General features: G+C 41.1%; 1 protein-coding gene across 4 annotated transcripts in view; it reads left to right on the top strand.

Moving 5' to 3' along the window:
• The window catches only part of PAK1 (p21 (RAC1) activated kinase 1), a 113,737-nt gene that overhangs the window by 91,294 nt on the left and 2,010 nt on the right, over positions 1 to 20,433 (top strand). For all 4 annotated transcript variants that reach the window (XM_084895014.1, XM_084895015.1, XM_084895016.1 and 1 more), the window contains exons 7-14: positions 1,198 to 1,372; positions 4,111 to 4,174; positions 8,352 to 8,400; positions 10,993 to 11,105; positions 14,723 to 14,840; positions 15,684 to 15,783; positions 16,756 to 16,952; positions 17,569 to 17,706. In XM_084895014.1, coding sequence (XP_084751140.1) covers positions 1,198 to 1,372; positions 4,111 to 4,174; positions 8,352 to 8,400; positions 10,993 to 11,105; positions 14,723 to 14,840; positions 15,684 to 15,783; positions 16,756 to 16,952; positions 17,569 to 17,706 — 954 coding nt within the window. The remainder of the gene's footprint in view (positions 1 to 1,197; positions 1,373 to 4,110; positions 4,175 to 8,351; positions 8,401 to 10,992; positions 11,106 to 14,722; positions 14,841 to 15,683; positions 15,784 to 16,755; positions 16,953 to 17,568; positions 17,707 to 20,433) is intronic.

The following is a 20,433-nucleotide window of genomic DNA, read 5'->3' on the forward strand; positions in this document are numbered from 1 at the left end:
CTTTAGTCTCTGATCTCAATGTCTTTACTTAAGCTCTCTCCCATTTGCACCTATTAAAGTCCTTTCTGACCTTCAAGATCCAGCTGAAGAATCCCATTTAGTATTTATTCATTGATTCATAAAACATGTATCTAAATGCATGCTTTTTGTTAGGAGCTGCGGGGATGAATGACACATTCACTGTCTTCAGAGAACTTATAGACTGGCCAAAATATAGTTGTGATATTTTTATGGAAAAAAAAAAAACGATAAATGCCTAAAATGATCTTCTGGGAAAGAGAGTATAAATCACCTAAACCTCAGTAGTATATAGTTTGCTCATTTTTAAATGACGTCTAACCCTTTCTGCCTGTAGTTAGTTATAACTTTTTCACAAGATTTAATTCACAAGAAGATGGGGCAACATTTTGTACAGCCAGGCAAAGAGTAGATTCTCAGTAAACATTTGTTAAGTAAATGAATAGGAAATATTATAGAATTAGCAAAATTTTAAAGCACAGTACAGTATCTGTTGGGTATGCTTTTAATAATTCCACGTGTTAATTTATTCCTACAACAACCCTATAAACTAGGCATCATTAGTATCACCATTTATAAACGAGGAAACGAAGCACAGAGAAGCTAAGTAACCTGCCCAAGGTCATACATCTGGTAAAAGTAAGAGTTGGGATGTAAGCCCAGGCAGGCAGATTCTTGAGTCTGTGGTCTAAATGACTCCATTCTACTGCTTCTTCAGCAAGAACAATTGTAGTTCCTTCTCTGCAAGGGTTTAGGATTTAAAGAGGGAGCAGCTCAAAAGAGATAATGTTGTATTAGTGCAAAACTCTGTGCAACTATTAGACAATTCATTTCAGCTTGGGAAAGAATAGAATTTGGAGATGAAGGGGATTCCCATTCCATGATAGAATTTCCTTTAAATCATTTCTGCTGGGAGTTGTCTAACCTGTATTGAATATCTTCATTGTTCAGACTCTCACTAGCCCTTGCTGTGTATACTGAGAGCAAGCAAGGCCTTTCCAACCACCCAGGTGGGCCTGGCACAGAGGAGGAGGGACATAGATTTTGACCTGGGAGAATGAATGAGTTTGTTGGGATTTGTTTTTCTGTGGATGTTCTAACGCACAGTTAAAAGAGGCTCCTGAGCTTCCCTATGCTAACAGAGGCTGGCCTTGTCAAATTCTTATGCCAACAATGCAGGTCTACACACGGTCTGTGATTGAACCGCTTCCTGTTACTCCAACCCGGGATGCGGCTACATCTCCCATTTCCCCTACGGAGAGTAATACCACTCCTCCAGATGCTCTGACCCGGAATACTGAGAAGCAGAAGAAGAAGCCTAAAATGTCTGATGAAGAGATCTTGGAGAAATTACGTAAGCACCTTGTAGCTTTCTGAACCTTCCTCTGAAGGTTTGGTTGAGCACAAAGCCAGAATGTTGTTGCTATCAAGATCTCCGTCGTAGGCTTGCTTTATGTGGCTGGCTAGCTGTGCTTGATAGCTTAGCCACAAGCTGTGCTTCTCTTCACCCTTCTCTCGTTCCCACCTCCTCCGAGTCAATAGCCCTGATTGGATGCCACATTAAGATGGGAATGTGATGAGAGAGACTGTGGATAGCTTGCTTCAGGATCTACCCCGTTTCCCCGAAAATAAGACAGTGTCTTATATTAATTTTTTCTTCCAGAGTTGCTCTAGGTTTTATTTTCAGGGGATGTCTTATCTTTCCACGCGCTAGGTCTTATTTTCGGAGGATGTCTTATTTTCGGGGAAACACGGTAGGTATCTCTCACCCTTAGGCATGGATTATATATTAGTTCTGTGGTCGGCAAACTACGGCTCGAGAGCCACATGCGGCTCTTTGGCCCCTTGAGTGTGGCTCTTCCACAAAATACCACGGCCTGGGCGTTAGAAGAAGTTTAAGTTTAAAAAATTTGACTCTCAAAAGAAATTTCAGTTGTTGTACTGTTGATATTTGGCTCTGTTGACTAATGAGTTTGCCGACCTCTGTACTAGTAGATGATAAATAGCTTTTATCTAGTGAATAGTCTATAACGTTGTATTGACAAAGGCTTGAGGCCTTGTCTATACATGATGGGAAAGAGTGCTGTGATTGATTTTTTAAATTAATTATTTGTATGTTTGTCATTGACTTAGGAGAAGACAGATCTGCCATCTTGGTTGTAGGAAAAGAGGGAAGGGAAAGTAATATTTTGTGAGCTTGTACTATGTACCAAATGGCAAGCAAGGTATTTTCTTACTTTTTAAAAAAATGTATCCCTCATATTAGCCTTGTGAAGGCAGACATTATAATCCTCTTTTTCTTTTTCTTTTTTATTTTTTTTATTTTTTTCAGTTAAATTACTTAAAGCTCAGGGATGCTAAATATCTTGCCCAAAATTATACAACCAGAAAAGCACAGGGCTGGGATTAGAACATGACTTTTATTCCTTTAGTTAGAGCATACTGCCTCTTGCTTTCAGGGGCTGGGGATCCAACCTGCAACCAAAGTATGTGCCCTTGACCAGGAATTGAACCCGTGATCTTTTGGTGCTTGGCTGATGCACTGAACACACTGGTCAGGGCTTGTTTGATTTAAAAAAAAATTCACTCTCTTAAAAGTTGCCCAGAGCCCTTATGAACTGATGAAATAGGAAAAGCTACTTACTGCTGAAACCGGCTTGGCTCAGTGGATAGAGTAGGGGTGTCGAACTCAATCAGAGAAGGGGCCAAAATCTAAAATCCAGCCTAAATCGCGGGCCGAATGGTTTACTGAACAGTCATAAACTGACAATGTCATAAACTGACAGCGGAGTGCAGTGATGACAGCGCGGTGCGGGCCACATTGCAAGGCCTGGTGGGCTGGATTTGGCCCTCGGGCCTTGTGTTTGACACATGTGGGATAGAGCATCGGCCTGCAGACTGAAAGGTCCCGGGTTCGATTCCGGTCAAGGGCATGTACCTTGGTGCGGGCACATCACCAGTAGGGGGTGCGCAAGAGGCAGCTGATCGATGATTCTCTCTCATCGATGTTTCTAACTCTCTATCCCTCTCTCTTCCTCTCTGTAAAAAATCAATAAAAAATATTTAAAAAAAGAAAAGAAAAGAAAAGCTACTTGCCTAACTCATTTATTTGTTCCTATAGGTAGTCTTTTTTCTTTGAACCAGGTTTAAAAAAATATATCTAGAACATAGAATTATGGGAAGCCGACTGCCATCTTAGTTAAGGACACAGGATTGAAGCCCCAGCCCTGCTTGTTTCTAGGGCCATTTCCTGCTGTTCTCTGGGCCTCCTCTTTCTTTTCTTTTAAATAGGGGTGTTATTACCTGCCTCATTTGTAAGTCTCATTTGTAATTGGAGATAATGTATATGAAAAGTACCAAATCTTAGTAACTGGCATTAGCGGAAAGCACTTTGGACTGGAAGACAGAAAACCAAACTCCTAATCTTAGCCCCAACACCAGGGAGCTGTGTGACCTTGGGAGGAAGTATCTTCCCTTCAGTGGTCCTCAGTTTCACCATCTCTAGAACACAAGTTGTAAAACGCAGTGACCTCTCTCGTACCTCTTTCTTGGCACTTGATGTACTTCCTTTTGTGACCCCTTCTCACCTTTCCCTCCCTACCTAATTCTTATTTACCCTGTAAAAATCAGTCCACATATCACCTCCTATCTGAAGCCTTTCCAGTCTGTATTTTGTACCTCTTTCTGTACCCCTTTGTCATCTAGCACATGATTATTATTTTTTCATGGGACTTGATGCTTGTCTGTCTCCTCCAGGAAATGGAGCTTCTTTAGAGCAGAGACAGTCTTAACTGTCTCATCTATCTTTTTATTCCTAGCACTCAACATAGAGTTTGGCACATAGCAAGCATATTAAATGAGTAAATGTTTATTGAATGAATTAATTAAAAATTAATAAGTGGCTGTTAGGAATTTAGAAATGGAATAGATTACTTTGAATAGAAGGGTAAGGAGATGAAACTTTTGGGTGGAACTTATGGGGGAAAGCTTAGGCCTTCCTTAGTCTGGTTTTGGGTATTGGGGCCTGTTTCGTATCTTGATCTGTGGAGGGGCGGGGGGATGATTCCTGGTGTCTGTTTTTTCTTTTCAAAGGAAGCATCGTGAGTGTGGGCGATCCTAAGAAGAAATACACACGGTTTGAGAAGATTGGACAAGGGTTAGTAGGGGCATTTTCTTTCCCTAGAAGAGTGACTTAAAATTGTGTGTGCTGGTGCATGTGCTTTTGCTTTTGTTTTGCCTCTCAGAAACCTTGTTCTTCTTTCTCCACTTCACCCCTCACCCATCTGAAGGTGTTAGGTTAGGCTGACTTCGGGTTTGGCAGAATTATGCTTAAAAGGAGAGATGTGCCATTCGCCAGCCATGTTGCTAAAAATACCCCTGCAGTGAGAATTGGAAAACCATTTATTTTCTTAGTATGAAACATGCTTCCCAAATAACAGCTCTGCGTTTTCAGACTAACCCCGTTTCCCTGGTGCTCAGCTCTGCCAGCACAGTGTGAAATGAGAGACTCAATTGCAGACCCTTCTGCTAGTGTAGCAGGACCTGTTTTTCTAGGTGGACAGTCTTCTCCTCTCTGGTTTCTTCTCTGCATCTTGTATGCTGCCCTCAATGCACTGAACTCAGCAAATCTTAACTGAGTCCTGTTAAGTATTATACTAGGCAATGGGAATACAGCTATGAATCAGACATGATCTCTGCTTTCAAAGGTCTCATGTCTGATGGAGAGAGTCAAACAAAGAATTACAATACAGCTGACCCTTGGACAACACAGGTTTGAGCTTCATGGGTCCATTTATATACAAGTTTTTCAATAATACTCTAAATGTATTTTCTCTTCCTTATGATTTTTTTTAAAGTATAAATATAGATTTCAGGGAAGAAGAGAGAGGGAGAGAGAGAGAGATAGAAGCATCAATGAGAGAATATCTTTGATTGGCTGCCCCCAGCATGCCCCGCAATGGGGAATGAGCCTGCAATGGGGATTGAGCCCCCAACCCAGGCATGTGCCCTGCCCAGGTCCTCCTGGTTCATAGGTCGATGCTCAACCACTTGAGCCATGGTGGCTGGACTGCTTTTCTTAACATTTTACTTTCTCTAGCTTACTTTATTGTAAGAATACAATTATAACACATATAATGGGCAAAATATGTGTTAATTGACTATGTTATTAGTAAGGCTTCCTGTCAGCAGTAGGCTTTTAGTAGTTAAGTTTTGGGGGAGTCAAAAGTGTACATAGATTTTTGACTACGCAGGAGGTCAATGCCCCTGTGTTGTTCAAGGTTCAGCTATATACTGTGATTTCTTAAAAAGCAGTTGGACATTTTTAAAAATATATATATACTTTATTGATTTTTTACAGAGAGGAAGAGAGAGAAATAGACAGCTAGAAACATCTGTGAGAGAGAAACACCGACCAGCTGCCTCCTGCACACCCCCTACTGGGGATGTGCCTGCAACCAATGCACATGCCCTTGACCGGAATCGAACCTGGGACCCTTCAGTTCGCAGACCGATGCTCTACCACTGAGCCAAACTGGGTTCGGCTGGACATTATTTTGAGCAAAAGAAGCCAGACATAAAAGAACAAAAACTCTATGATTTTATTTATATAAATGTAAGTTCAAGAACAGGCAAAACTATATGCTAATATAGAAGCTAGAGAAATGTCGCATCTGAGAGGGAAATGCTGACTGCGAAGGGGCATGAAGGAAGCTTCAGGGGTGATGTTGGTGGTGCACACGTGTCTGTATACCTATTGAAAAATCATCAAGTTGTTCTCTTAAAATTTGTGCAAATTACTTGAGATAAGTTATATCTCTATATGAAAAAGAAAAATAATGAGATTTTTATAGACCTACAGAAATAGCTAAAGTTAAAAAGAGACAATGAAAAAAATGGTCTGGCTTATGGAAAGCTCTCATCTCAGTGTTAGTTGAATGAAAGCATTGTTGCTAATGTGAAGTCATTGAAATTTTCTGTTTTATTTTTTCCTTATGATTCTAAACCCTCCTGGGAATAAAATAAAGTATTGAATAATATACTGATGTTTTAATTATACAGCATTCTACAGCTTACATCAGTTATTTGCATCTATTGTTTAATCCTTAAAACAACCCTGTGAATCTCATTTTTTTTTTCCTGGTGGAGTGCTTTATCTACCAAACCTGCTTTCGTGAGTCTGAACTCAGGAAAGGTAGTTAACACGCTGAGAAGAAAGTGAGAGTAATCTGGCTTGGCATTTCCTGCAGCTAATTACATTGAGGTGCTGAGAATGTAGCAGAGAGGTACACAGGCAAGTGTGGGCAAGCCAGGTCCCATCTCTGGACTTCAGTTTCTTCATCCATAAATTTAAGGGAGAGAAATTATAGATTCTGTGCCTTTCACATCCTGAATTGATGATTTAAAAAAAAAAAAATTCAGAGGTGTGAAGCCCATAAATAGGCAACATCTACAAAATGTGCTTTCCTTGCTTATTTGATAGGTTTGTTAGTGCTGTGGTCAGCAAATTGCAGCTCGCAAGCCACATGTGGCTGGCTCTTTGGCCCCTTGAGTGTGGCTCTTCCACAAAATACCATGGCCTATTTTGAAGAAGTGGCATTAGAAGAAGTTTAAGTTTAAAAAATGTGGCTCTCGCCGGGACCGGTTTGGCTCAATGGATAGAGCGTCGGACTGCGGACTGAAAGGTCCCGGGTTCGATTCTGGGCAAGGGCATGTACCTTGGTTGCGGGCACATCCCCAGTAGGGGGTGTGCAAGAGGCAGCTGATCGATGATTCTCTCTCATCGATGTTTCTAACTCTCTGTCCCTCTCTCTTCCTCTCTGTGAAAAATCAATAAAATATATATTAAAAAAAAAAAAAAATGTGGCTCTCAAAAGAAATTTCCGTCGTTGTACTATTTATATTTGGCCCTGTTGACTAGTGAGTTTGCCAACCACTGTCTCAGTGTAAGGGAGAAATGAAATGTTTATTAATCACCTGAGCTGATGATTTCACATTTTATGATTTTTTAAAAAATGCCAATAAATATGAGTTAGTGCTAATTATAATTTTTGCTTGTTCTTCCCTTTAAGACCTGAAGATTTTTTTTTTGCCCCAGAATTCATATCTAAACAATCTATTCAAGGTAGAAATAATCAAGTACTAACCTGAGTCACTTTCTAGACTTCCGTAATCATAGAGATGTCCATCCCCAAGGCCTTTTCAGAATGGTGCATCTGGTGGAATGGGGGGGATGGGCACAGGAAGTTAGACACCGGCTTTATGACAGGAGATGGCTAGAGGCAGGATGATGAGTGAACGGGAAATAACTGCCAGTGCAAATAACACAATCCTTTTGATAGCTCTCATCTTATGATCACATTTTTGGGGGCATGTAGCTAGGGTCTCAACCAAAGAGTGGTGGCTAGGAAGCCGGTGACCATAATGTCTAGCTGTAAGGCAAACTTACAAGTGACTTTTCTCCCTCAATTGTCCTGACTTCCCTGTGAAGCATAATCTCAGGGCTTGCTAGAATGCTTTTTTTTTGGGCAGCACATGGAATTAAATTTCTTCAAATTGCAATATATATATATATATATATATATATATATATATATATATATATAATGTAAAGTTATAAATATTGCTGCATATCATCACCTACAAATATACAGGGTTTTTGGTATAAGCATAAAATGAGTTTTTTAGTTATTTAGAGTGGACATGATTACTTTCCTAGCATTATTCCTAGTATTTCTCTCCCTCCCATTCTCTTTTCTCTTTGTGTGTGAATGTGTGTGTATGTGTGCGTGCATGCATGCATATGTGCATATGTATGTATAGTGAGGATATCTTGGGGCTGGGGTAGAAATGTCAGATTTTCTGGGAGCATATGTATTTACAAAGCATATTTAATATTTTATGTTTGAAAAGAATGAAAAATACCAACCTGTTTTATAATACTAACTGCAGAATGAAATTCACATATCCTCTTGAGAGCATAAATAAATAATTGATTTAAATTCTCATATACACCCTTATACTCTTACCTTCACTTTGCAAATGAGGAAAGTGAAGCTCAGAGAATAACTTGCTCAGGATGGTATAGCTAGTAGATACTAGGTAGATGTTCCAGATTGGAACTCAGGTATTTTGTCCACTAGAGCCTGTATTCTCTTTGCTATTACATTCTGCCCCTCAAATATGAGAAGGCGGGGGTGGGCAGTGGGGGAGGTTATTTTTGCTGCTGTTATAAACCCTTGGATCGCCAGGTTGTGTGTAGATCTGCATTTGACAAGTATCACCTCACTTAATACCTATGTTTTTCCCCCCTCTCTCCCCGACCTGTTATTCAGCGCTTCAGGCACTGTGTACACAGCAATGGATGTGGCCACAGGACAGGAGGTGAGTGTCTACAACCAACTATTGCTCCTTCAGCTCTACTGTTTGTTTGTTTTCTTTTCTTTTGGGTTAAATTTTAACCCTTCTTAGCTCGATAGGGACACTACATGAAAGACTCAGTGCTGCCGAAGCATGGAGACATTACAATCGTATCCCAATGGCTCTCCAGTGGCTGTGAAGTACGAGATCTGGCTGGACCGAGGATGGCGGATCTCATTGTCCTCCCAGCCCCTCAGACCGCTCCTGAAGGCCCTCCCCCCAAATCATATACAAATGTGAGAGACCGTGTTTTCCATTGTGTACACATAAGAGACCTACAGTGGCGACAGGAACCTGTGTTGAAATAATGGTGAGGAAGGAAGGGTGGTATCCTTGTGTCACTTTTAAATATGGTGAACTGGAGGGAGAGATCTGGAAAAGAGGGGGCTATACCCATTCTAAAAGTCCCTTTGATGCAGGTAACAGGGAGCTGAAATAACTTGTAGGGTTGTACAGTTCGCAAGGACTGGGTTAGAAATTTTTGATTCCAAAACTTAACGCTGTGCTTTCCGGGCTGCAAGACCACTGTGGAGCTCAGGTTAGGCACAAGGCTCCTTATCCTGTTTCTGGCCTCTTGGGCCTCACAGCCCTTAATGGGAGGCTGGCTTGTGGCGGGCAGATCCTGAAAGGCTGGAGGCTGCGCGTGTGAGAACCTACCCACAGGAAACAGAAACTTGACTTCCCTCTGCCTGCCTTGTGGTTATAAAACTATGAATGGAAGTCCATTAGGGCGGCTAATGAGTGTGGTCAGGAAGGCCTTGCTTCCTGCCCGGGGAGTCTGAATCTCCAGGCTTCGGGGGTAAGTGCTCAAGAGGGGCTTCCCCGGGGAGGAGCAGAGCTGTTGTCTGTCGCCCATAGGAAGACTGTATGTTAGTGCTGGGAAGTCTTCCAGTGACAGATTGAACTTTTACTTTTCAAGCCTTTTTTTTTTTTTTTTTTTTTTTTTAGAGGGAATGTGTGTAATAGAATAGACTGGAAGAGGCTTTGGAGTCATAAGGCCCTGTGGGCACTGATTATGACTTTAGGCAATTTTCTTGTAAATGTTAAATCTCAACTTCCTTACACCACAAATGCAGATAATGATTTTTCCTTACAGTGTTGTTGTTAGGTTTTACTGGCATAATGTAAGCAGAGTACCTAACATCCGGGCCTGGTACATAGTAGGCATTCCATGAATAGTAGTGGTGGGAGGGTGGTTGGGTTTTGCTATTGTTCCTGTTGATGCTGTCATTCCTGCTGCTCTGTGCCAGGTACTTATCAAATGCAGTTATCACTGCTGCCTTTCTTTATCATTTAAATTTCCTTTTGAATAAGAGTAACACATGGGCCACTACTTCATTTAGTCCTCAAACCAATCCTGTGAGGAAGGGAACCAGGGTTGGTATTATTATCCTCCGTGTATTGATGAAGAGACTGAGGTTTAGAGAGCTTGTGATTGGTCAAGATCAGTAAGTGTAGACTCAGCCCTGGAGCTTACATCCTCAGAGTTCAAGTCCAATTCCTTTTGTGTAATAGGAGTGCTGTCTGCTGGCCCGAAGAGGAGGGATTTGATTAGGTGTGAAGGGCATGTAGCCTAGGCCATAGTTAGTCAGTAGCTGTTACAAAGGATCCCCGAGGTCCTGCCACTGCCTCTATGTTATCTTCTGTCCGCCTCTGTTCTTCCTTTCTGCTGCCAGCAGTGACTTCTGTGAGGTTCAGTAATACTGTTCCATCCTTCAAGATGGCCTGAGGGAATCCTAAAGGCACTCTGTGGCTCCAAATCTTAACATATGTTACAAGTGCTTACCACACTCAATGTAAGATGTCTTTAGGTCAGTGTGTTGCCCTTCAGACATATGTTTGCAATCCACATATCCCTCTCAAACACAATTTTCTTATCTGTCAGAAGGGGTCAGTAGTAATGCTGAATTTGGTATTTCTGAGGATTAAATGAAATACATTTGATAGTACCTGACACAGAAAAGATGGATACAAAAGTGCATTGGAAACTAACTTATATTTGTATTACATGGAAACTGATTTATTTCTGTAGACAAGAAGACTCTCTAGATCTTTTTTCATACACAAGCAGTATAGCGATTTTATCCTCTTTTTCACTCCTCTCTTAACCTGGTCCACTCTGATGTGTCTTTCCACGCCAAGTTTAAAAAGTCGTCGTCCCCTCTCTGAAGTCTCTACATTACCAAACATGTTTCTTTGTATGGACTTTTGCTATAGCACACCTCTCTTATACTGTGATTTTTAAAAGTATTTTTTTAATATAACTATTTTATTTAGTAGCAAGCTTGATCCTCAACCGTGGTGTATATCAGAATCTCCTGGAGGGTTTATTAAAATACAGAATTTCTAGTACTGGCTAGAGCCTGAAAATTTTCCATTTTCAACAAGTTTCCAGATGTTGATCCTGCTGGTCGAGGGACCTCATGTTGAGTACCACTGGGCTATGTTAATAAATAGTGAATTCTTCAAGGGTAAGACCATAAGGTCTGGTACTTAGTAGATGCTCCGTAAGTACTGAGTGACTCTAATAGCGTATCGAATGTACTCTGATTTCAGGTGGCCATTAAGCAGATGAACCTTCAGCAGCAGCCGAAGAAAGAGCTGATTATTAATGAGATCCTGGTCATGAGGGAAAATAAGAACCCAAATATTGTGAACTACTTGGACAGGTACGGACAGGTCCTGTCAGAGAGAGAGGGCCTTTGGGACTGAGGGATGGTGGAGTTGTTAAAGGAGAAGGCAACGCCTCCACTGAAGAGTGTTCTATGATGCTCAGCTCTGTGTCTCCGACCCTGCATACTGCTGACACCTCTGCTCCCTGCACAATCTCCTGGGTTGGGCTGAACCCTACCACCCTGTAGCTCCTAACAGCACAGTTTGCTCTGCCTCAGGGAAGCCCTTCAGTCCCTTGGCCTGAGTTAGACCTTTAGGCTTTCAAACCATTCAGTATCTGAAATCTTTCCTCATCATGTTCACCTCCTGAATAAGTTCTAGCTTGTCTGGTATTCTCACAAAACATGGCACTCAGTATTTTTATTTCAGATTTGACCAGAATGGAGAGAGTGGGACTTCTCCTTTGTTCTAAGCGCAACACAAGCTAGTGATATCATTTATTATTATTATTATTATTGTTATTATTATTATTGTTATTATTATTATTTTAAGGAGGCATGTTTCATTGTAAACCCCCATGTTTACATGTTTCATTGTAAGTTGGAGTCAATTAAAATCTCTGATCTTTTTTGTTTTGTTTTACATGACCATGTCTTAAGCTGGTAATGTAGAACTTCTTAGTTGTCTTCATTAAATCCCATCTTGATTTTTTTCAGCCTATTGCTCCAGTTCTTCAACATAATAATGGTGGTTGTAGCTAGCATTTGTGTTCTGCATTACTTGTGAGGTAGGATTTATTATCTAAGAAACCGAGGTTCATAGAAGTTAACAACTAGTTCAAGACCAGCACATCAGTAAGCAGCAGAGGAGGGTTTTGCATTTGAATATCCCGAGCACCATGTCATGTTCTTTCCGCCCACATATGAAAAAAGAAAATGAGCTTCTTGCCTGGATTTCAGAGACAGCAAAGGTGGAGGTGCTATTGGACTGTCTTGGACTTTGTTTCCTTTACTCTTTATACCATTGCACTGCCAACTGATTTCATTTCTGCCGGATTTCTTGTTTTGCATACAAAACATCAGTAAGCTTTGGTTTCTGTAAAGAGGGAAGGAGTTGGACTTTGACCTTCCCGGCATATGATGTTGATAGCTGTAGAGAACAAAGCTTTCTCCTTTTGGGGGATGATTGTCCATATGCTGTGGATCATGACTGGCTCTGAAGAACCTTCTGAAAGCTCTTACCTTCCCATCTCTTTTAAGGTCCTATTACACAGAGAATGTAGCTTGAGCACTCTTCTGAGGGCTATAAGTATGCCAGATTTATTTCTCTAAGGGGCTCAGGATAGGGAAAAGTGAAAGCTGTCCAATAAGGATATGGCCTATCCCATAAGATAGTGAGTTCCTCATCACGGGAGGTGCTAAACAATAAAAGGCATGATAATATTGTTAGAGGAATTTCAGTTCTGGCAATTGGAGTAGAAAATTTATAAATGTATCGATCAAGCCTTTGTTGGTGTATTCAGAGGCTTAAACTGTGGAATCAGAAGTAAATAAAGCTCAGTCTGTGCCTTCAAATAGCTCCTAGCTGGATGTGGAAAGAAAGCACGTGGGAGCACCTGTGGGAGGACAGAAGTGAGTAGCCTTCACCTGAGCACTCAGTGGGGGCATTGCAATGGAGAGAGAGTCTGTGATTTTTGAGAGTTGCCCCAGAGGAGAACTCCATGTATTTGTTCTCCAGATATGTGATGCTCTGAGGCTTTATCTAAAGATGTGATTTTTGAAGGTACCTTGGTGCAGTGTGTAGCTATAAAGTGTTTAACACAACATGAACCTGGATGGCCATTGTTTTACATCTGTGCCCAGGTATATGAACTCTGCTTGCACGTGTCTGGAGATAGTCTCTAGGCCCCTCAAACTTCTCCCTCCAATTAGTTCAAGTTGACAGATGTCCTTTTGGTGTGCTGGGTGAGAGGCCATAAATGTGCATTGTTTTATTAGGAAGGAAATAGGTTCATGTCCCTGGAGGGCTTTTTACCCAGTTTTGAATTCTCTTTCTTTTCAAATCACTACTGTCTTCTCTCTCAAAAGAGATTGTTGAAGAAAGATTTAATTTGTCATATTTATTCTTTATGCAAATTAAAAACCTACAAGACTTGCCGAAACCGGTTTGGCTCAGTGGTAGAGCGTCGGTCTGTGGACTGAAAGGTCCCGGATTCGATTCCGGTCAAGGGCATGTACCTTGGTTGCGGGCACATCCCCAGTAGGGGGTGTGCAAGAGGCAGCTGGTCAATGTTCCTCTCTCATCGACGTTTCTAGCTCTCTATCTCTCTCCTTTCCTCTCTGTAAAAAATCAATAAAATATATTTAAAACAAATAAACAAACAAAAAAAAACTACAAGACTTTAAATTATAAATAATCTTAAGGAAGGAGAACTAGATTCATAGTCAAGAGAATAAGATTCAAATCTTAGCCTTTGCTTGAGACCTTTTTCCTTCTCCTTTTCCTTTATCCCTAACAGTGTCCCCATCTTCCCAGTGGCAGGATGAAGGTAAGGTGACATACCATACAGCTCAAGCCAAGCCAGTTTAGCTTCTTTGAAGCTAGCAAAGAGTCTGTAGTGCTCTGGGCTAGCCTTGTTTTTATTTGTCTTATTCTATAGCTGAGGATGCTGATCAGACTGGCTAAGTGATCCTTTTATCAGTGATTATGGGTTCTAACTCATGTCAAACTCATGAGTTTGGAATACAGTCCAAAGAGGCAGCCCTTGGCTTATCAGAAGAGGCTTTAGTCCTGAAGCCCTTACTGGACTCATTGCATTCCTGGAATCAGAGACACTCAAAATATAGATCATTGGCAGAGCAATGACTCTGTACAATACATTACAGCTTTTAAATGGCTTTTATAGCCTTCTTTTTAAAATATTTACAGTTATCTTTTATTTTACCAACTAGAGGCCCGGTGCACAAATTTTTGTGCACAAGTAGGGTCCCTAGGCCTGGCTGGCGGTCAGGGCCAATCTGTGGGGTTACCAGCAGGGCCTGGGGACTTCGGGCTGGGGGAAGCTCTTGCGTTGAATGTCTGCCCCCTGGTAGTCAGTGGGGTCATAGCGACCAGTTGTTCCACCAGTTGTTCTGCCATTCGGTCTATTTGCACATTAGGCTTTTATTATATAGGATTGATTTCTTCAGTAAATATTGGCACCTACTGTGCTGGGTTCTGAGAGAGAGTCTTGAACAGGACCCAGTATTTGGTCTCATGGGAGAACCCTCAAGGAGGTTGAGTGACTCCCTGTAATGATAACATGGACTCCAAATCCTATCTTTGTTAAATGGTGGGGTGCTCTCTGCTTCAGTGCTTCTAGAGGTGGATGGATTGTGTCACATTTTAGGAGGCATTGCTTTGTGTTGTGACTAAATATAATTTTATATTTCATATCTTCAACCTACTGATCTGCCCTTTGGGGCTTCACAGAATAGTCTGCTTTGTTTTCTCCAGGTGAATTTCTAAGAGCTATCAAGTTAGTAATTCTGTCCCCCAGCTTCTGCTTTTCCCCAGAAAACAGACTCTTCCATAGCTGATGGAAATGCAGGTTCACTCTGTGTATGTGCCGAGCCTTTGAAATCCAGTTCTATGGCTCAGTGTATTCTGTTTCTTCTTACCCTTTACCCTATAGTTACCTCGTGGGAGATGAGCTGTGGGTTGTCATGGAATACTTGGCTGGAGGCTCTTTGACAGATGTGGTGACAGAAACCTGCATGGATGAAGGCCAGATTGCAGCTGTTTGTCGTGAGGTAAGGCCAGTGGCCAAACCAGCCTTGAGCAGGATGTGACCTCCATACCCTTGTCTGTCAGTGTTCGACATCTGGTGGGATCTCAGCCTGGGCACTGTGCAGGTGGGAGAAATTAGATGGGAAGTCAGACTCTCCCATCATTCTTTTATTATGCCTGTTTTGAAATTTCTATCACACATGATTTTTTTTTTTCTTTAAAGATAACTTTTTCCGATTATAAAATTACTAAAGGCCCGATGCATGAAAATTGTGCAGAAGTAGCCCTCGCAGTCCCAGCTGCCTTGCAGCCCCATTATCCCAACCCCCCACTGGTCATTCTGGAAGGTCATTCTGTTTCTGGTCTAATTAGCATATTAGCAATCAGGCAAGCAGACAGAGTGGCTAGGGGTGATCAGACAGACAGATGAGTGGTTAGGAGCAATCAGGCAGGCAGGCAGAGTGGTTAGGGGTGATCAGGCAGCGAGCAGTTAGGAGCCAGCAGTCCAGGATTGTGAGAGGGATGTCCAATTGCCAATTTAGGCCTGGTCAGTTGAACTATCCCAAAAGGGTCCTGGATTGTGAGAGGATGCAGGCTGGACTGAGGGACCCTCCCCCTTGCCCCGTGCACAGATTTTGTGCACCGGACCTCTAGTAAAGGTATAAGGCAGCATGGAATGTTAAAAGAATGTTTAACTGGGAGACAGAAGACTAGAGTCTAGACCTATCTATGCCACTCATTTGGAGCAAGTCCTTTTACTTGTTGGGGCCTCACTTTATCGTAGAATTAGGAAGCTGGATTAGTTGATTTCCTGTAAGTCTTCGTATTATATGTCCTTTCTTTCTCTGTTCACACCACTTCAATAGTGCCTGCAAGCTTTGGAGTTTCTGCATTCCAACCAGGTCATTCACAGAGATATCAAGAGTGACAACATCCTGTTGGGAATGGATGGCTCTGTCAAGCTAAGTGAGTAGGAGTGATAATGCTTCTCTTCCCTGTGGGACCCTGTCTCCTGTGGGACAGTATTCATATAATAGTAGCTAGAGAACTCACCGAAGAGCATTTCCTGGGATATGCAGGATCTTTATATGACTATTATGTAGGGTGTCATTTTCATTCATTCATTTATACACTTAGCCAAAAAAATGTACTGAGTGCCCCCTAAGTGCTGATGGACATGTTTTCAAGTAGTTCTCAATCTACATGAAATACATAATTACAAAAATTATTTTAGTGTAATTTTTGTCATTCAATTATCCATTCAGCAAATGTTTATTATATGTCTGTTATATTCCAGAGCCTCTTGGAATAAAAAAAAAAAAAAAAATGAGTGAGAAGACATAGTTCTTCCTGTCAAAGACCTCATGATTTAAATAAATATATAATTGCAATGTAATCTAAGTGAACTTCAGGCAGAATAAAAGTGTAAGGACCAGTAGTCCAAACAAACAGGTTGTGTCATAGGTGGATGGGAAGACTATTCTCCGTCTCTGTTCTGGCCACGGGGTGAGGAACTGATAAAAGTGGGGCCATGTCTCATGGTGAGTGATGAGAGATTAAGTCTGAGACTCATGCCCAGAAAGTAAACCAAGGACCTACTTGCCATATTTTGGGATATGGGGATTGTTTTCAAGAAGAAAGAAGAACTGGAGCAAGTAATCTAGGCCAAATGGGCAGCTTGGGCTTTAATGTCTAGTCCTTTTGGCTTGAGGATGGGTAAAAGGCCAGGGTTGATATTTGTTATGTAGCTCCTACTTCTCTTTAAGGTTGAACTTGGGACAGGCTAGGAGCTGGGCATGAAAGTGGCAATCATGTGACTTCATCTTTGGAGAGAAAGGGAGTGCGGCAGAGATTGACACTTAGGAGTAGGCAATATAGTCAATACTCAGAAAAGAGAACCCCATAAATATAATTCCTTTCTTTCTTTCCTTTTTCTAGCTGATTTTGGATTCTGCGCCCAGATCACCCCGGAGCAGAGCAAACGGAGCACCATGGTGGGAACCCCATACTGGATGGCACCAGAGGTTGTGACGCGGAAAGCCTATGGGCCCAAGGTTGATATCTGGTCCCTGGGCATCATGGCCATTGAAATGATTGAAGGGGAGCCCCCATACCTCAACGAAAACCCTCTGAGAGTAAGTGTTGCTAGTCCCATGACAAGATTTTGAGTTGTTGTCTTTAGTCCCAGGAAATGGGACTCAGGTTATTCTCAATGGCTTTGAACCTAAATCTCTCTTTTCTGGATAAAATCCGCCAGTGTTGAATTTAAAGTATAAATGCTCAAAGAAAAGGGATATTAGCAGTAACTCATTACTTTACTACAGTACTCAACAATTGAGCTCCTATCATGAGCAAGAGACCGTTCTAATATTAGAAAACAAATTAATATATAAGTAACAAAGGTAGGTGCTACGAAAAAAAGCAGAGTAATCCATGGCCGGTGTGACTTGGTTGGAGTATTGTCCAGTGCACCAAAAAAGGTGGCGGGTTAGATTCCTAGTCAGGGCACATACCGAGGTTGCAGGTATGTACGTGTAGGAGGCAGCTGATCAATATTTCACTTACATATGGCCGGTCACATGGCTTTTTAATGTTAAACTGGATCCCTGGTCATATTCTTTCCAGTATACCAAAGCTGCTTCTTTGTGTCCTAGGAGCATAAAGCAGCTGACCATATGTCTAGAGGGCATGTCTGGGACCAAGTGAGAACCTCATTTGGAACCTAAAGTGATTTTCCACTTGTGTTGTCAGGCCTTGTACCTCATTGCCACCAATGGGACCCCAGAGCTTCAGAACCCAGAGAAGCTGTCATCTATCTTCCGAGACTTCCTGAACCGCTGTCTTGAGATGGATGTGGAGAAGAGAGGTTCAGCTAAAGAGCTGTTACAGGTAACTGGTCTATGCAGGGAAGCCCCTGATTTTTGGAAATCAAGCCTGTTTTGCTTCATTTTTATCTGTGAGGTACGGGTTTTTATAGAACCTGGCTTCTCTCTTCTTACCAGTTTTGCACTCAAGGTACATATATTCCCAGTTCCCTAACCTTCTTCATCCTGGGCTTCTGCTCCTGTCATTCCTTTAGGCTCTTCTTCAGCCTGTTAAAACTCTACATTCTCCCAGGCTCAGCTGAAAAATCTACTATCTGAGCGCCTGTTGAACTTTGCTTATATCTTTCTTCAGCACTTGTTTTGTTCTGCCTGATTTAGTCTAGCAGAGTTTGAGTCTTTGGTAGAAGATGCTATTTAATATGCAATTATTACAAAAGTTTTAGTTTACTGGGAGATAAGCTCAAAAAATTGCATTTTCAGTAAAGGGTATCAGAGGACATAAATTTTGGGGAGGTTAGAGTGCAGCTTTTCAAGTCTTTCCTGTTTCTACAGTTGAAACCCTCTCAGATGGTGGCAGTGATATTCTGCCAGACTTGGCGAAATCTAAAGTCGGGAGTTTACCATGTCTTTTTTACTACCACCTGCTTAATTCTGGTTAGACAGACTAATTATTTCACATGGTTGCAAAAAGTATCTTTAGCAGGCCACATTATTTGTATTTAACATTTATGTTTCAGGTACAATTTCTTACTGCTAGTATATTTTAGTACATTGCCTATGGCGATTTAATAATAAGTATCACATAACTTTGTAACAGTGAGTAATCTGTAGGCATGTATAGTCAGTCATTTTTTATTTATTTATTTATTTATTTATTTATTTATTTATTTATTTATTTTGTATTAGGACCAAGAGCAACTAAGCGGGGCAGGGCAGAGCAGGCTCCATTACACTGCCCTGCATTGAAGTTAGTGAGTGAACATTCCTGTTTTCCCCACTAGATTACAACCTCCACTTTATTAATCTCTGGGTCTCCTCTTATAACTAGGACCTAGTTCAGAATAGGTATTTAGAAAAAGTTTGTTAAATTGAATGGAGTTGCATAAATTGAAATGTTACCCTCTGGAACATACTTAGCATTGCTTTGTAATTGGGGTCACTGGTTACAGAGCACTGGTCAATTAGATATGAGATCTGGGTTCTGCCCAATGTAATCCAATAGTCTCTAGAATCCTTTGGGACTAAAAACCCCTTATAACAGGCAGCACAGATGGGATCCCTTTGCCTTTCATATGAGGTTTGTTCTGGAAACCCTAGGCATTGGGAAATGTGCAAATACTACGTCAAGCCTGTAGTTGAACATATTGTTAATTAGGTACCAAATTGTAGTTATTGAAAGATTAGTGCCCTCTAGAGTTTTACCGATATAATAATATAACTAATAATAAATGCAGGATTTTGAATCTTTACCACACTTTAGGCACTAAGATCTTTATATATTTTTCATGTATGCTTTATAATAACCCTGAGAGTTATAGCTTCTGTTATTCCCAAGTTTACATGTGAAAAAAAAATGAGCATTCAAGCATTTAGTAGCTTTTTTATGATTGCATAACTGATAAGTGGGGAATTCAGCATTTCAACCTATGTTTATTAGGCTCTCAGGTTTGTGTGCTCTTGGCCACTGCTCTTTTGGCTCAAAGAGTGTGAACACTGGAAGGGCCTTCGGGCTTATCTAGTCTACTTTGTTCACTAGAGAGAGGGGAAAACTGAAGCCTCCCGGTTGGGTAGTTGATCATGCCGCTTTCTCAGCTCAGAGGCTTATAGAGCATGTGATCTGAGGACATGGGCTCTTTAACTTGTTACTGTACATTGTAAATACTTAAAACCGTGACTCTCAAAATCTTAAAGAATGAAAGCTTCACATCTATTTCTGCTGTGCAGACACATCTGTGAACAGAAGTGCAAAGGATCTTATGTTGGAATTCATATCTGCATGATTTAGCCAGATCCTTTTTTAAAAATATGTTTTATTGATTTTTTTTACAGAGAGGAAGGGACAGGGATAGAGAGTTAGAGACATCAATGAGAGAGAAACATCGATCAGCTGCCTCCTGCATGCCCCCTACTGGGGATGTGCCCGCAACCAAGGTACATGCCCTTGCCCGGAATTGAACCTGGGACTCTTCAATCCTTAGAGGTTGATGCTCTATCCACTGAGCCAAACCGGTTAGAACTAGCCAAATCTTTTATTCCTTTTATGAAAATTGTAACTTCTTGTTCTCAGTACCTCTTTATGTCCTATCTCTGTCCAAAAGGAAGTTGAAAAGTTGAAGCAACTTGTTAGCAATGAATCTATATATATTGTTTCTGTGTGTGTGTCTGTACACATATACAACATGATTAAAAAGGGATGTATAAAGATGACAAAAAAAATCAAATATGCAAATAATTTTAGTTAAATTGTTTTGTTTAAACATCAAATTTGGTTCCTAGTTTCCTGGTAGTCAGGACAGAAAAGGAAATGTAATAGTTCCTATATTCTTACCAATTGAAGAAATATCCCCTATTCTCAAGGCACAAAGCTTTTTTACTATTAAATGTAAGGCAAATAATTTTTTAATTAAGAGACTGGATTATGTAAATCATTGTTTTTCATGTCAGTTTTATTGAAAATGTACATGCAGTTTTCATATGGTGTTTTCTCCAAAAAGTCTTCTTTAATAGTTGGGGATATGGCCCCAAGTACAGTCCAATGAAAGTGATTTTGGTTAGGACCAAGCTATTGATC

This window comes from Pipistrellus hanaki (assembly GCF_964339955.1).
Source record: "Pipistrellus hanaki genome assembly, chromosome: 9".
Lineage (NCBI taxonomy): Eukaryota > Metazoa > Chordata > Mammalia > Chiroptera > Vespertilionidae > Pipistrellus > Pipistrellus hanaki.